The sequence below is a fragment of the Podarcis tiliguerta genome, assembly GCF_965153285.1.
Source record: "Podarcis tiliguerta genome assembly, chromosome: 11".
NCBI lineage: Eukaryota > Metazoa > Chordata > Lepidosauria > Squamata > Lacertidae > Podarcis > Podarcis tiliguerta.
Window position 1 is genome coordinate 809,244 of NC_139544.1, and position 15,560 is coordinate 824,803.

General features: G+C 42.4%; 1 protein-coding gene across 2 annotated transcripts in view; it reads left to right on the forward strand.

Moving 5' to 3' along the window:
• Nucleotides 1-4,319: 4,319 nt before the first annotated feature.
• ENTREP1 (endosomal transmembrane epsin interactor 1) overlaps nt 4,320-15,560 on the forward strand; it is a 43,288-nt gene continuing 32,047 nt past the window's right edge. For both annotated transcript variants that reach the window (XM_083403447.1, XM_083403448.1), the window contains exons 1-3: nt 4,320-4,697; nt 11,455-11,511; nt 14,833-14,943. In XM_083403447.1, coding sequence (XP_083259573.1) covers nt 4,335-4,697; nt 11,455-11,511; nt 14,833-14,943 — 531 coding nt within the window. In that variant the 5' untranslated portion in view covers nt 4,320-4,334. The remainder of the gene's footprint in view (nt 4,698-11,454; nt 11,512-14,832; nt 14,944-15,560) is intronic.

Genomic DNA, 15,560 nt, shown 5'->3' on the forward strand with positions numbered 1-15,560 from the left:
CATTACATTCGGCCTCACGGTCCAAGTTTCGGCCCCATATTTATCAAGAATTGCTGACGGACCTCAGGAAGCCCAAATAATATACTTATTAAACGATGAAGACAGAAGTAGATCCCTTGCTGTCGCTAGATACCTGATTAATGTTTTATTTCAAAAGAGGAGAAATGGATCACTGTATGACTCTGACAGCTTAGCTAAACTTAAGAACCATCAATAAGTGCCAGAACTAAGACGCATACCCCCAAAATCTGATGGATTTGAATTGCGGTTTACATAGAGGGAACTTATTGTGTACAGTGTTTACTTAACTGAAGTAAAATTGGTTTTATATGGGTGTTTTAACTTGGAACTGTTTAAATTGTATTGTTTATGGATAAATTTTGATGTATTTTTTTCGATATGGGCCAATGGCCGCAAATTAAAGAATTAAAGAATTTCAGAAAAGAATTTCAGCAGTTTTGTGGTATCATTTTTTTTAAACACAGTATTCCAATTAAAATAAAATTTCTTAACTTTCCTTTAGGTTCTAAATCTTATTTATTTAATTAGCTCTTAGTTTAATCCTAGGCCTATTCTGGTACTTTCAAGTAATTTCTAATTTTTAATATCACAGTATTTACTCAAATAGTCCTTAAATTTCTTCCACTCTTCTTGGTATTCCACTTCTTTTTGGTCGCAGAGTCCTCCAGTAAGGTCAGCCAGCTCCATATATTCCATCATTTTCATCTGCCATTCTTCCACAGTTGGTAGTTCTTGTGTTTACCATTTCTTGGCTATTAAAATTCGAGCAGCAGTTGTGGCATACAAAAATAACTTTACATCTTTCTTGGTCATTTCAGAACCTATTATTCCAATGAGAAAGGCCTCTGGTTTTTTTATAAATGTATATTTCAACATTTTTAAAAATTAATTATAAATCTTTTCCCAGAAGTCTCTCACCTTGGAGCATGTCCACCACATGTGATAAAAGGTACCTTCCTTTTCTTTACATTTCTAACATATATTATCACAACTGTGATAAATCTTAGCTAATTTAACTAGAGTTAAATACCATCTATACATCATTTTCATTATATTTTCCTTTAACGTCGTACATGCAGTAAATTTTACCCCTTTCTTCCATAGCCTCTCCCAATCCTCCATCATTATATTATGTACTACATCTTGTGCCCAATCAATCATGGCCGATTTAACTTGTTCATCCTTTGTATGCCACTCCAACAACAGGTTATACATTTTAGACATGTTTTTAACATTAGTATCTAACAACTCCGTCTCCAATTTGTTTTTTTCTGTTGCAAAACCATTTCTCTTATCGATCTTCAATAATTCATTGATTTGATAGTATTGAAGCCAATTCACCTTATTTATTTTTTAATTAATTTTATTAGTATTTTCCACACAACAACACGAAAGCTATCAAAAAATAACAATACACAACACACAGAAATCAACATTCGAAAACTAAAACAAAACAAAACAAAAACAAAAAACAAACAAATCCATATCTTACAAGTTAATATTATAAACACTAAAACAACAAGACATTGACTTCCACCAATCCCACAGCACCTCCTTTATCTCTCATTGTGTCTTCCTGTCTTCCTGTTTTCTATCCTAACATCTAGATATAAATCCTTCTTTCATATCCTTTCACTTCACAAGGTTATTCCAGACTCAGCCAGATTTCTGCCCTCGAACCTTGACTTTTGAGGTATTCATTTAGGCACTCCCACTCTTTTTTTAACCTCACTTTTTGGTTTTTGTCTTATTATATCTGTCAGTTTGGCTAATTCTAAGTTAGCTTACATAGCCACTCTCCCCTAGTGGGTAACTCCCTTTCCAGTACTTAGCCACCAGGATTCTTGCTGCAGACGTTGCGTATAAGAAAAAAATAGTTTTGTCTTTTGGGATATCGTTATTTGACATTCATAAAAGGAATGCCTCTGGCCTTTTACTATATGATATTCTTAATATTTTCTTTATTTCTTTGTGGATCATGCTCCAAAATTTCCCAATTTTGGGGCATGTCCACCACATATGGTAGAAGGTTCCTTTTTGTATCTTGCATCTCCAGCACTTATTATTATATGTTTTATTCATTTTTGCAAGCCTTTCTGGTGTCAGGTACCACGTGTGATACATTTTCATATAGTTCTCTCTTATTAAGTAACATGCTGTAAAACTTATATTTTTTCATAGAATCATAGAATTGGAAGAGACCATAAGAATTAATAGAGATAGCAGAAGACCATAAATTATTAAATGAACCAATATCAACCGGAGAAATCAATGAATTAATTCAAAAATTACAAATAGGGAAATCCCCAGGCCCAGACGGCTTACCAGCAGAATACTATAAAGAAATGTTAAATGAATTAATCGACCTACTAAAAGAAGTAATAGAGGAAGCGGTAGAGAAGGGGAATATTACAGACTCTTGGACCCAAGCATATAAAACGCTCCTGCCAAAACAAGGTATGGACTTGGAATCTGTCTCAAATTCAGATTATAAAATTTATGCAGGATTATTGGCTGAGAAAAATAATAGGAAAAATAGTACATAAAAACCAGGCTGGATTTGTGGAAGGAAGCAAATAAAGGATATTAGAAATATAATAGACATAATGGAATATTTACAAGTAAGAAGAGATAAACAAGCAGCCCTGATTTCAATTGATGCGGAGAAGGCTTTAAATAAAATCTCATGGGAATTTATGAAAAAACTATTAAAAGAATTGTGTCTAGGCAAAAAATTCTAAAAAGGTATAAATGCAATATATAACCAACAGAAGGCAAAAATTATTATTAATGGAGAGTTATTAGAAGAAATTAATATTTAAAGGTACAAGACAAGGATGCCCCCTATCCCCAATGTTGTTTATAATAGTATTAGAGGTTCTATTAAAGAAAATAAGACAGGACAACCAAATAAGAGGAATAGCAGTTGGTGAAAAAAGATCTAAGTTAAGAGCCTTTGCAGATGATGTTATGATTACAACAGAAAATCCTCTACAATGCACACCTAGAGTATTGGAATGTATAAACGAATATGGCAGATTAGCAGGATTCAAATTAAATTACGGGAAAACCAAAATATTAGTGAAAAATATGGAAGAAAAAGATAAAAGTGAAATTACAAGAAATTACAGGATTGGAAAGTAAAAAGAAAATAAGGTATCTTGGAATAAATTTAACAACAAATACTATGGATTTAAGTAATGAGAACTATGGGAAAACATGGAGTGAAATAAAAAAATATTTGCAAGTATGGGGGAAATTAAATCTTTCCTTACTAGGGAAAATATCGGTAATAAAGATGTTTATTCACCAAGGATGATGTTTTATTTCAAAGTATCCCAGTACTAGGAGGAGAGAAATGTTTTAATAATTGGAACAGAGATTTGGCCAAATTTGTGTGGTCAGTCTGTGGGATTGAGTGTGGGTATGTAGGAATATTTTTAAGGATTGTGTGAAATGTATGTTTGTATATTTGTAACGTATGTATTAATGCTGAATTATTTTAATAATAAAAATTAATTTAAAAAAAGAAAGAAAATGATGTACTAGTTGTATTTGACTCCACCTAAGTTGGCAAAAATGTGTAGGACAAGTAGCTTCTGGAAATGTAAAGAAAAAGAAGGTACCTTTTATCACATGGTGGACATGTAAGGTAATAAAAGCATTCTGGGAAACGATATATAATGAATTGGGGGGGAATGTTTAAAATAACTTTTATTAAAAAAAACACCAGAAGCTTTTTTATTCGGAATTGTAGGTGCCAATATTCCAAAGGAGCCGGAAAGCCTTTGAATGTATGCGAGGACAGGGCGGCCACTGGCAGAGATGGAAAGAAGACCAAGTTCCTCTCAGAGGCGGCAAAGGAAGAGGCTGGATTCGGCTGAAATGGCAAAACTGACGGAAAGGTCAGGCAAGAAGACCCAAACTTCCAGAAGGAATGGGGGAAATTTATAATATATCTGGGAGATCACTGTAAACGGATTAAAATTTTAGAAGGATTACAGTAACACTTGTAATGTGGCAGATTTTATGGACAAAATGGAGCGATATAAGAAGCCCCTTTTCCCCTCGGCCACGGCGGCCGCCCGGCTAATTCTCGCTAGTCCGGGGCAAGGGGAGACCACGCCCCCAGAGGCTCGCTCCCGACGGGGCTCGGAGGGCGCGCATCTTCCTCCCGCCGCAGCTCCAGGACCCTCCGCCGGGGGGCGCCCGCGCAGCGAGAGAGGGCGGGGCCTGGCCTGGCGCGCCTTAAAGGGGCCGCGGCGGCCACGCACTTGTTGCCTGCGGCGCGGCGGGCGGGCGGCGAGGCGCCCATGTCTCTGCCGGTGGTGCTGCCGGGCTCGTGCTGCCCGCTGGCCCGGCTCTCGGCGGCGCCCGAGGCGCCCAGACCCGCCGCCTCCGCCCCGCCGCCGCCGCCGCCCGCCCGCCCGCCATGGTCCCGCTCCGGGTGGCCCGGGCCGCGCTCGGCCGCGCTCTCCCCCGGCGGGGCCTGCCGCTGGGCGGGGAGGCCGCCGCCGCCGTCTCGGCCGGGGCTGCTGCCGGCGCGCCCTCTGCTCTCTCTGGGGCTGCTGCAGCTGATCCTGGGCTGCTGCCTGGTGGCGCTCAGCTTCGGGGCGCTGTCCCTCAGCAGCTCCCCGCAAGTGAAGAACTCCTGCCCCTTCTGGGCCGGCTCCTCGGTAAGTGCCCGGCCCAGCGCCTCCGGGGCCGCCCGGGAAAAGGCCTGCTCTTGACGCTCCCCTCGGAGGCGAGCTTCCTTCGTTGACCCCGATTGCTTCCTTTCGGCTCTCCGCCAGTGAGTGTTCGCCCTCCGATGGCAGGAGCGCCCGGCCCTTAGCGAGAGGCAGCTCGGGGGGCGAGCGCCTCTGTAATAACTCCCGATTACTCTTGATGTCAAATCGGCAAGATTCGGTTGCGCCTATTTACCTATGCATGTATTAATATGATACATTCCATGAACCTTCCTCGTGAGGAGAACAGTTGATTTGTTTTGTAAATATCACTTGATAAATATCATTTATCATATGACATTTGATCCCATGCACAAGGCACAATAATAATTCTTACTGATTTCCATGGAATTTGTTTTTCTATGTGCTGCATCTCCCTGCCTCTGAGGGTTGCAAATTAAGTTAACTTTCAGAACTGAAGATAAAGTACTCCCAAATGTAATGTATCTTCAGTGCTCAAGGAAAATAATGGGAACCTCATTATTACCTCCAAAGTTTTCTGGGTTATGCATCTCTGTTTATTTAAATAATAACTTAAATATTATTTTAAAAATATAACCATTTTTATACCTGCTGATTATGAAGTGCCTGGTTATGTGCTGGCTATGCACATGCACACTCCAGCCCACAGGCGTCTGCAGGACCGTGAACTGGCCCAAGCCACAAAAACTTTGCCGACCCCTGGGGTAGAGCATGTGCTCAGCATGCAGAGAGTCCCAGGTTTAAAACGCAGCATCCCCTCGTGGGGATGAAAAACCCTGCCTGATACCAGACAGTGTGGACAATACGCACCAATGGTCTGACCCACTGCAAGGCATTTTAAGTTTTGGGCATCTTGTATTATCTGAACACAAGAGCAACTGATCTTCATGCTATTAAAAACACCAAAGGCACCCAATTAATAAAATTGGGGCACCTAGCCCCCTTTTTTTTGTAACCAGAGAGCTAAAACCTTGCAGAGCATCATTTCAGGCTCTAGTCATAAATTTGGGTTAATGCAAGGCATTTTTAGATATATTTTTATTTTTGTGGAGTGTTAGTAAACACAAGTGCCTGTTCTTGCAGAGATAGCAGAGTTGGGTAAGGTGGGGGGGGGGAGTGTGGAGTCACTATCCTATCAAAGACCTTCAAAGTAGGTGATTGATGCTATGTGAATGCAGCAGTGTATAGCTGCTTATATGCAGGTGGGTCAGGGCCCATGTGGATAGTTGCTCATTGATAAGGGTTAGTCTCATGAGGTATACCCCAGGTAGTGTGGTTGCTGACCGTGAGCCAGACATCCTGGAGAGTGAAGTCAAATGGGCCTTAGAAAGCATTGCAAATAACAAGGCCAGTGGAAGTGATGGTATTCCAGCTGAACTATTTAAAATTTTAAAAGATGATGCTGTTAAGGTGCTACACTCAATATGCCAGCAAGTTTGGAAAACTCAGCAGTGGCCAGAGGATTGGAGAAGGTCAGTCTACATCCCAATCCCAAAGAAGGGCAGTGCTAAAGAATGCTCCAACTACCGCACAATTGCACTCATTTCACATGCTAGCAAGGTTATGCTTAAAATTCTACAAGGCAGGCTTAAGCAGTATGTGGACCGAGAACTCCCAGAAGTGCAAGCTGGATTTAGAAGAGGCAGAGGAACCAGAGACCAAATTGCAAACATGTGCTGGATTATGGAGAAAGCTAGAGAGTTCCAGAAAGACATCTACTTCTGCTTCATTGACTATGCAAAAGCCTTTGACTGTGTCGACCACAGCAAACTATGGCAAGTTCTTAATGAAATGGGAGTGCCTGATCACCTCATCTGTCTCCTGAGAACTGATTAGTTAGAACTGGATATGGAACAACTGATTGGTTCAAAATTGGGAAAGGAGTACGACAAGGCTGTATTTTGTCTCCCTGCTTATTTAACTTATTTAACTTATATGCAGAATTCATCATACGAAAGGCTGGACTAGATGAATCCCTAGCCGGAATTAAGATTGCTGGAAGAAATATCAACAACCTCAGATATGCAGATGACACAACCTTGATGGCAGAAAGTGAGGAGGAATTAAAGAACCTTTTATTGAGGGTGAAAGAGGAGAGCGCAAAATATGGTCTGAAGCTCAACATCAAAAAAACGAAGATCATGGCCACTGGTCCCATCACCTCCTGGCAAATAGAAGGGGAAGAAATGGAGGCAGTGAGAGATTTTACTTTCTTGGGCTCCATGATCACTGCAGATGGTGACAGCAGCCACGAAATTAAGAGACACCTGCTTCTTGGGAGGAAAGCAATGACAAACCTAGACAGCATTTTAAAAAGTAGAGACATCACCTTGCCAACAAAGGTCCGTATAGTAAAAGCTATGGTTTTCCCAGTAGTGATGTATGGAAGTGAGAGCTGGACCATAAAGAAGACTGATCGCCGAAGAATTGACGCTTTTGAATTATGGTGCTGGAGGAGACTCTTGAGAGTCGCATGGACTGCAAGAAGATCAAACGCATCCATTCTTAAGGAAATCAGCCCTGAGTTTTCACTGGAAGGACAGCTCCTGAAGCTGAGGCTCTAATACTTTGGCCACCTCATGAGAAGAGAAGACTCCCTGGAAAAGACCCTGATGCTGGGAAAGATGGAGGGCACAAGGAGAAGGGGAAGACAGAGGACGAGATGGTTAGACAGTGTTCTCGAAGCTACAAACATGAGTCTGACCAAACTGCGGGTGGCAGTGGAAGACAGGAGTGCCTGGCGTGCTCTGGTCCATGGGGTCGCGAAGAGTCGGACACGACTGAACGACTAATCAACAACAACAACAGTCTCATGAGGTGAGGCTTTGGCTTGGAACAGAGGGGAAAGTTCTTTCTAATTTCTTGTCCACCTCTAGACCAGAAGAGGTAGAAAATGAAAGTTTTTTGGAAAATTTTGATATTATGTCTCATCAAACAGCTCAGGACCAGGGTAGTCTCGTATACACCCAGGAGATTACTGTGGTCTGTAGGAAAGTTTCACCTGCAGATTCCAAGGTTCTCAGGAGCAGGGCTGTTATCATTATCATTATCATCGTTATCATTACAGTGGTGCCCCGCAAGACGAATGCCTCGCAAGACGGAAAACCCGCTAGACGAAAGGGTTTTCCGTTTTGGAGGTGCTTCGCAGGACGAATTTGCTATGGGCTTGCTTCGCAAGACGAAAATGTCTTGCGATTCCTGGGGGTTTTTTCCCGCTCCCCACCCCCTTTTTCTAAGGCACTAAGCTGCTAATAGCCTTTTAGCAGCTAATCCGCTAATCCCTTAATCACAACCCAGCAAGAGTTCAAGCAGCAGCGCTCAGCTACATATTAGCACCTGGCTCCAAGGAACAATCCCATACACAAAGCAACCCCAACTGCAGTCAGACAGAATTAGAAGATAATTGCCTACAATAAAAAGTTGCCCCTTTTAAATGATGGGCAAATCTAGGCGGAAAGCAATGCCAAGTAATCAAACAGAATTGAAAATAACTGCTTACAAGGAGATGCTCAGAAGCTGCAGCCAAATTAAGAGAAAAGGAAATCAATAAGATTCCAGGCCCACACCAGCGGCCCTCTGAAAAGGAGGGGTGAGGTTGCTCTTAAGGGGAATATCTCACTGCTGGGGAAACTTCTACCAAACAAAGGAAACTTTGCCAAACAAAGAAAAGTAAATCTTTGCCCACAAGGTTGAGGGACCAGTTGAGGGAAATAAGGGTGCTTAATCAGACAAAAGACTGCAATTGGTCAAACTGCTGGTTAGTTAAACTGAAAATGCAACTAGAGCTGCTGAACTGCCAGGTACTTAAAGACAATGCCTCACAAACTGCCGGTCACTCAGAGAGCAATCAAGCCTGCCCCAGCAGTTGAAAAAACCTGTCTGGTAACTGATGACTCAGGCAAGAAGCAAAGGGAACTCCAAACACCAATGTATCTCCTGAAAGGGTTGGGGGTTGTAGGGAGGGAGGAGGGGTGGAGGGAGGAGAAGGAAAGTGTGGGGGGAGTTGGGAGGGAGGAGGGGTGGAGGGAGTAAAATGAACATGCGGGGCAAGGAAAAAGTTTTTGAAGAAAAGGAAAATAGCTGTCCTTTACAGTGAGCCAAAATGAAGTGGAAATATAAACCGTGGGTTAACCTGGAGTTTTCAGTAAGGTACTATAAGCCGTAACCTTTTTTGTTGTTGTTGTTTAAAAGCGGTTTTCTTTAGGGAGCCTGTACTGGCAAGTGAAGCGAATGACAAGAACTGGGCAAAGGCACACCTTCAAAGGTTCTAAACGTATAAACGTGCCGTGCTGAGGAATGGTTCCCTGATCAGAAACCCTGAATTGTCCACCCCAAGCCCTGCCTTATTTCTTCCCCCAAACATCAAGCGAAGGGGGTGGGGTGGCTTAGAGAAACCAAGAGGGGTGAGGTTTAAGCGCACAGTCTATTCCAAGCCCCTGCAGCCTTTAAAATTTTACAGGGGGCTCCCGATTTAAGTGGTACCAATGGAAGGGATGGCAGGGTAAATTAAACCCACGCTAGAAGAGTAATAAATCAATAAACGGCAGGCACAAACACACGCTGCAAGCACACACACACACAACTTAAAATTAGAGAGGAACAGGAAAAGGAACCCTGAGGATCATCCAGTCCAACCCAGGCAATGCAGAAATATTCAGCTGTCCCATACAGGGATCGAACTTGCAACCTTGGTATTATCAGCACCATGCTCTAACCAACTGAGCTATCCAGGCTCTCAAGGACAATGGAGCAGGAAAACACACAAGCACCCTGGCCAACAAATTAAAATGTAAGGCAAACCCACTCAGTCACCTAGACCAGCCACACAATTGGACAGGCAAGGGCAATAGAGGGGAAAACGTACAAGCACCCTGGCCAAAAATTAAAATAAAACGCACAGCTACGAAGGCAGAGGCAGGAGAAGGAAAGCGAGGAGACAAGGGAGAAAGAAAGACAGAACCACACTCACACTCAGACCTCGCTGGGGGCATGTGCTGGGCAAGGGAACAAGCTGCAGCTTAAGAAAGGTAATTTGCACTTAGACCGCACAAACAAATCATGGAAAAGAGGACACAGCAAGGCAAACCTGGATGCCTGGGTTTTTAAAAGCAGTAAAGCAATGAGCGCACGCAAGCCTCCTAAAGTTAAAAGGCAAGCCAGGAACCAGGCAGCCTCCACACACACAGACCCCCCCAACTCCAAACCTCGTGGCTCTTCCCTATGATGACTCCTAACCGATGACTCGCTATTGGACGACAAAAAGTGAGGCCGGAAGGCTGGTGCCACAGCAATTTAGGCTGCTAAACACGCCCCCTCGCAGGCACCTGGTTGGGTGCCTGCCCATGGGCGTGGGCGCCAGCCAGGTGAGTGGGAGGCAGGGGGCTAACGCCCTCCCGACCACAACCACTCCCCTCTCTTGCAGGAGGAGAGTCTTTGTCACCACTTCCTTGTCTCATTGGTTTTAAAAATTGATTTCAAGAGAATGTAAGTGCAACTAACTTAATTTTAATATGGATAACAAAATTGATTTGAAAATCAGTACAGCACAGATGGTAGAATTTATCATTGAACCACACTCCTCTTTCCCCCTTTTCTTTCTATTGTAACACTAACGTCTCAACAAATGAAACTGATCTGTAGAAAATGTAACTTGGAAAAAAGAGACATTGGACATACTTTTGTAAACCAAGAAATCTTTAATAAAAATACGGTGTTTGTTTTTATTAAAAAAACCTACACTGATAGAGAAGTTTTCTCTTTGTGAGCATGAGACTTATAGAAAATTGTGCAAAATCAATAACAAACAAAAATGACTAATAATGTAAAGTGTAAAAGGCATAAAGAACATAAAGGCCTGTTAAAGATAAAATTCTCTAAATGTTTGCCAGTCCACCACCTGTTTTTGATTCCTGGCTAAAAGCATTCCGTGATAGAATTAGATGAACATCCTTTTATATTTAATTTTAAATTTAAATTTTAAATGTGTGTTTTAATCTCTGCTTGGAAATGGATCTTTCTTTTTTTTTAACATGTATATGCTTACTCAACTGAAGAGCAAAAGAAATAGTGGAACAAATTTTGGTTTTATTAGCAAAGCAGGAAAATTGGCATCCTACGTTCAGCACTGAAACTGCTTTTCTGTATTTTACAAGTACAGTCATACCTCGGGTTGAATGCGCTTCGGGATGTTTGCGTTCGAGTTGCGCTCCGCGGCAACTCAGAAGTAACGGAGCATGTTACTTCCGGGTTTCACCACTTGCGCATGCGCAGACACTCAAAATGACGTCATGCGCAGAAGCGCCGAAATGTGACCCGTGCAGACGTGCAGACACGGGCTACGTTTGCTTCTAGATGCGAACGGGGCTCCGGAACGGATCCCGTTCACATCTAGAGGTACCCCTGTAGAGCTTAAAATGTGTGGAATACCCTTGAAGTTAAAGGGAACAGTGGGAGTCCTCTACTGTCCCCATTCCTCTTCAATAGACCATCCAGGTGTGAAGAGTTGTGTGTTTGGGAGGGTGCACACATGTGTTACAGGCAGCACACTGAATTGATCATATATGTATTCCTATTGTGACCCAGTCAGTGGGTCCTGAGCTCCTACCTTTTTAATCAGAATTTTGTCAGTGCTCTTTTAGAGCTTCACAGTTAGAGCTATTCAACATGCAAATGATGGGTGGTGAACTCTCACTTCTTAATAACTATTTGTTTTTTATTGTTCCAGGTAATTTTATCGGGAATTATAGGATTAACCACATGGAAGAGACCAATGATACTTCTGGTATGTGTTGGTTAATATGTTCTGGTTTGGTTATAGCACAATAATTTATTGTCCAACTAATGCTGTTCTATAGAATTTGTGTGGGTGAAATATTGAATCCACTTACTTCTGAGTAGTGTCAAGAAGATTATTTGCAATAAGAACAAAACCCTCTTGAATTAATTAGAAAAGAAAGATCTCTACACAGTAGATCAATACTTTCTGCACTAAGAAATGCAAACTGACAGAAAACCCTATCTGTATCCAATGTTATACATTATATTAGTCTGGTAATTTTTAGATAAGCATGAAATATACTTGAAAACAAATTACCGTATTTTTTGCTCTATAGGACACACTTTTCCCCCTCCAAAAATGAAGAGGAAATGTGCGTGCGTCCTATGGAGCGAATGCAGGCTCCCTGACTTCAGCGATAGCAACGTGAAGCCTCCGAAGCCTGTGCTCTGGAGGCTTCGCGTTGCTTTCCCTGAAGCCAGGAGAGTCTGGTCTTTGAGGCTGGCGGTGGGGGAAAGCAGCGCTTCCCCCCACCGCCAGCCCCACAGGCTTGGGGGGCAGCAGGAAGGCGCGCGACCTCCACCTCTCGCAAAAGCGTGCAAAAGCCGCGCCCACAGGAGGGAGAAGGAACTAACTCGGCCAGTCAGTCCCTTCTCCCTCCTTGGGGAATCATAAGAATCATAGAGTTGGAAGAGACCACAAGGGCCATCGAGTCCAACCCCCTGCCAAGCAGAAAACACCATCAGAGCACTCCTGACATATGGTTGTCAAGCCTCTGCTTAAAGACCTCCAAAGAAGGAGACTCCACCACACTCCTTGGCAGCAAATTCCACTGTCAAACAGCTCTTACTGTCAGGAAGTTCTTCCTAATGTTTAGGTGGAATCTTCTTTCTTGTAGTTTGGATCCATTGCTCCGTGTCCGCTTCTCTGGAGCAGCAGAAAACAACCTTTCTCCCTCCTCTATGTGACATCCTTTTATATATTTGAACATGGCTGTCATATCACCCCTTAACCTCCTCTTCTCCAGGCTAAACATGCCCAGCTCCCTTAGCCGTTCCTCATAAGGCATCGTTTCCAAGCCTTTGACCATTTTGGTTGCCCTCCTCTGGACATGTTCCAGTTTGTCAGTGTCCTTCTTGAACTGTGGTGCCCAGAACTGTTCTCCAGGAATTCTCAAAGATGACTGCCAGTGGTTCTGAGATCACATCTGCCAGTTCTTTTAATACTCTTGGATGCAGTTCATCTGGCCCTGGAGACTTGAATACATCTAAACTAGCCAAGTATTCTTGTACTATCTCCTTAGTTATTTCTGGGCTGTGTTTCCTCTGCTGAATCATTTGCTCCAAATTCTTCAGGTCGGGCATTGTTTTCTTTATCGGAGAAGACTGAGGCAAAGAAGGCATTGAGGAGTTCAGCCCTTTCTGTGTCCCCTGTTTGCATTTCACCATCTTCTCCTCTGAGTGACCCCACTGTTTCTTTGCTCTTCCTTTTGCTACGAACATACCCATAAAAGCCTTTTTTGTTGCTTTTAACCTCTCTAGCAAGCCTGAGTTCATTCTGTGCTTTAGCTTTTCTGACTTTGTGTCTACACGTGCTGGCTATTTGTTTGAATTCCTCTTTGGTGGTTTCCCCCCTTTTCCATTTTTTGTGCACATCCTTTTTTAATCTTAACTCAGTTAAAAGTTCTTTAGATAGCCACCCTGGCTTCTTTAGGCACCTTCCATGTTTCCGTCTCATTGGTAATGCCTGAAGTTGTGCTTAACAACTCTTAACAAACTCCCAGCCATCATGAACTCCCTTTCCTTTTAGTATTACTGTCCATGGGATCTCACCCAGCACTTCCCTAAGTTTTATGAAGTCTTAATTTTGGGTTCAAAAAAATAGGGGTCATCTTCTACATGGGGGCATCTTATATACGGAAAACACAGAAAACTATGGCATTATACAGTAGAAAAAGAATGATATAATAAGAAAACATACTAGTCAATATTAAATGAAACACAAACTTCTTGCAGGGCTTAAACCCTGAAAAATAGATACCGTATTTTTCGGGCTATAGGGCACACCTGACCATAGGGCGCACCTAGTTTTCAGAGGGGGAAATCAAGGGAAAAAGTATGATTCCCCCCCCCCCAGCTCTAAGAGCAGCGGGCAGTCTGCACGTAGCCTGTGCACTTCTCCCAGACCTTCTCCCTGCTATTGCGGGAGGTGGGGGAATTCCCCCATCTCCCATAAAAGCCCACAGGAAGGAGAAGGGACTGACTCGGCCAGTCAGTCCCTTCTCCCTCCTTGGGGAAAAGCCCCCAAGAGCGGTGCGCTCTTTAAGGGCTGCGCAGCTCCTGCAGGCTTTTCTACAAGGTGGGGAAATTCTTTAAAGAGTGTGCCGCTCTTGGGGGCTTTTCCCCCAAGGAGGAGTGTGGTGGAGTCTCCTTCTTTGGAGGTCTTTAAGCAGAGGCTTGACAACCATATGTCAGGAGTGCTCTGATGGTGTTTCCTGCTTGGCAGGGGGTTGGACTCGATGGCCCTTGTGGTCTCTTCCAACTCTATGATTCTAAGAAATCAATATTTTTAAACATCAAACAGAACAACTTTGATTTTTTATTAAATATTCAAAGCACTACACCGGAGATCGCCCAGTGCACATTTAAATGCCAACTAAATGGAATCCCCCCCCCCATCATTAATTGGTACCTATCTGGATCAGAGGGCAGGCATAGCCGGGACTAATGTCTTTATTTCCTCCATCCAGAGATCTTTGTGATAATAAAGGAGGCATAATCTGTTTAATAGACTGTGTAATTTTTCCTATTGAGAGTATCAGCAAAATAAATGTGGGTTATGTCAAGAATATATTCTATACTATATTTGGTAGTAGAGGAAAAAGTAAAGTGTTATTTGAGTCTGTCAAATTTGCCTGTGCCTTTGCTGGAATATGCTGTTTTCAGTTCAGTGTTTGTACTATAAAGCGGCTTCATCAGCTTTCTTTCCCTTATTGCAATGTGATCATTAGATACTTCTTCAGATTTCATAATATTGAATCCAGTGAAAAATAATGTAACAGATTGAAATATCAAATTCTGCAAGCAGTATTTAGAAGTTTCTATACCAGCCTGTCAAGTTTATGATTGCTCATAAGTGATAGAATATAACTGAATATGTAGGAATATGTTTCAAATGGCAAATCTTTTGGTGGACAATGAATTTAGCACAGTATTTTAAATCCTAAGGCATAGATGGCAAAGGTAACATGCAGGACAGTGTGTTTTGATAGTGTTTACATAGAATGCCAAGTGGCTTAAAATTCTTGTATTTTTTGTTTTGTTTTAGGTTAACCTGTTTGTTTTGCTTTCTGTCATTTGTGTTCTCTTGAACCTGGCTGGATTCATCCTGGGATGCCAAGGTGCTCAATTTGTATCCAGTCTCCCTAGATGTGATCTGGTGAGGAGACAATTTACCTGATTGTGTCTGAAGCATGACTGTAGATGACTGTGCTTGTCATATAAAGCTTTACCGTGCCAGGAGACTTAGAAGTGCAAGCATTGTATATACAAACTATAAAGCAAACTATACCTCCCTCCCATACTAACTAAGGCTGCAGTCCTAAGTTTGTTTTCTCAGAAGTAAGAAGTCAATTTAGTTAACAGGGCTTACTGCCAGGTAAGTGGAGTTTGGATTGCAGTCTAATTATATTCTATTATGTTTTGCTCTCTTAACAAAAAAGTGGCTTAGAAAAGGAATAACAGTAACCATATTATCAAATAATAAATGGATTAATTCGTGGATCTATAGATTATCTGTGTTCAGATACCAAGTCTGTACTCCTATTTCCATAAGCCTTTGGCTTACTTGCTTAGTCCTTATCTCCCTGAGCATAAAAATACGCCTTATGCAAAACATGGAGAATACTAAAAAGAACATACCCATGTGGTGTTCAGCCCCTAAATTATTTGGATCACAGTAGATGTCCATTACATTGGTAATGAGGATGTTGATACAAAGCTTTCTCAAAGAGGAGAAGGGGTGATCTGAAGGAACCACATTTGGTGTCCCTTTGG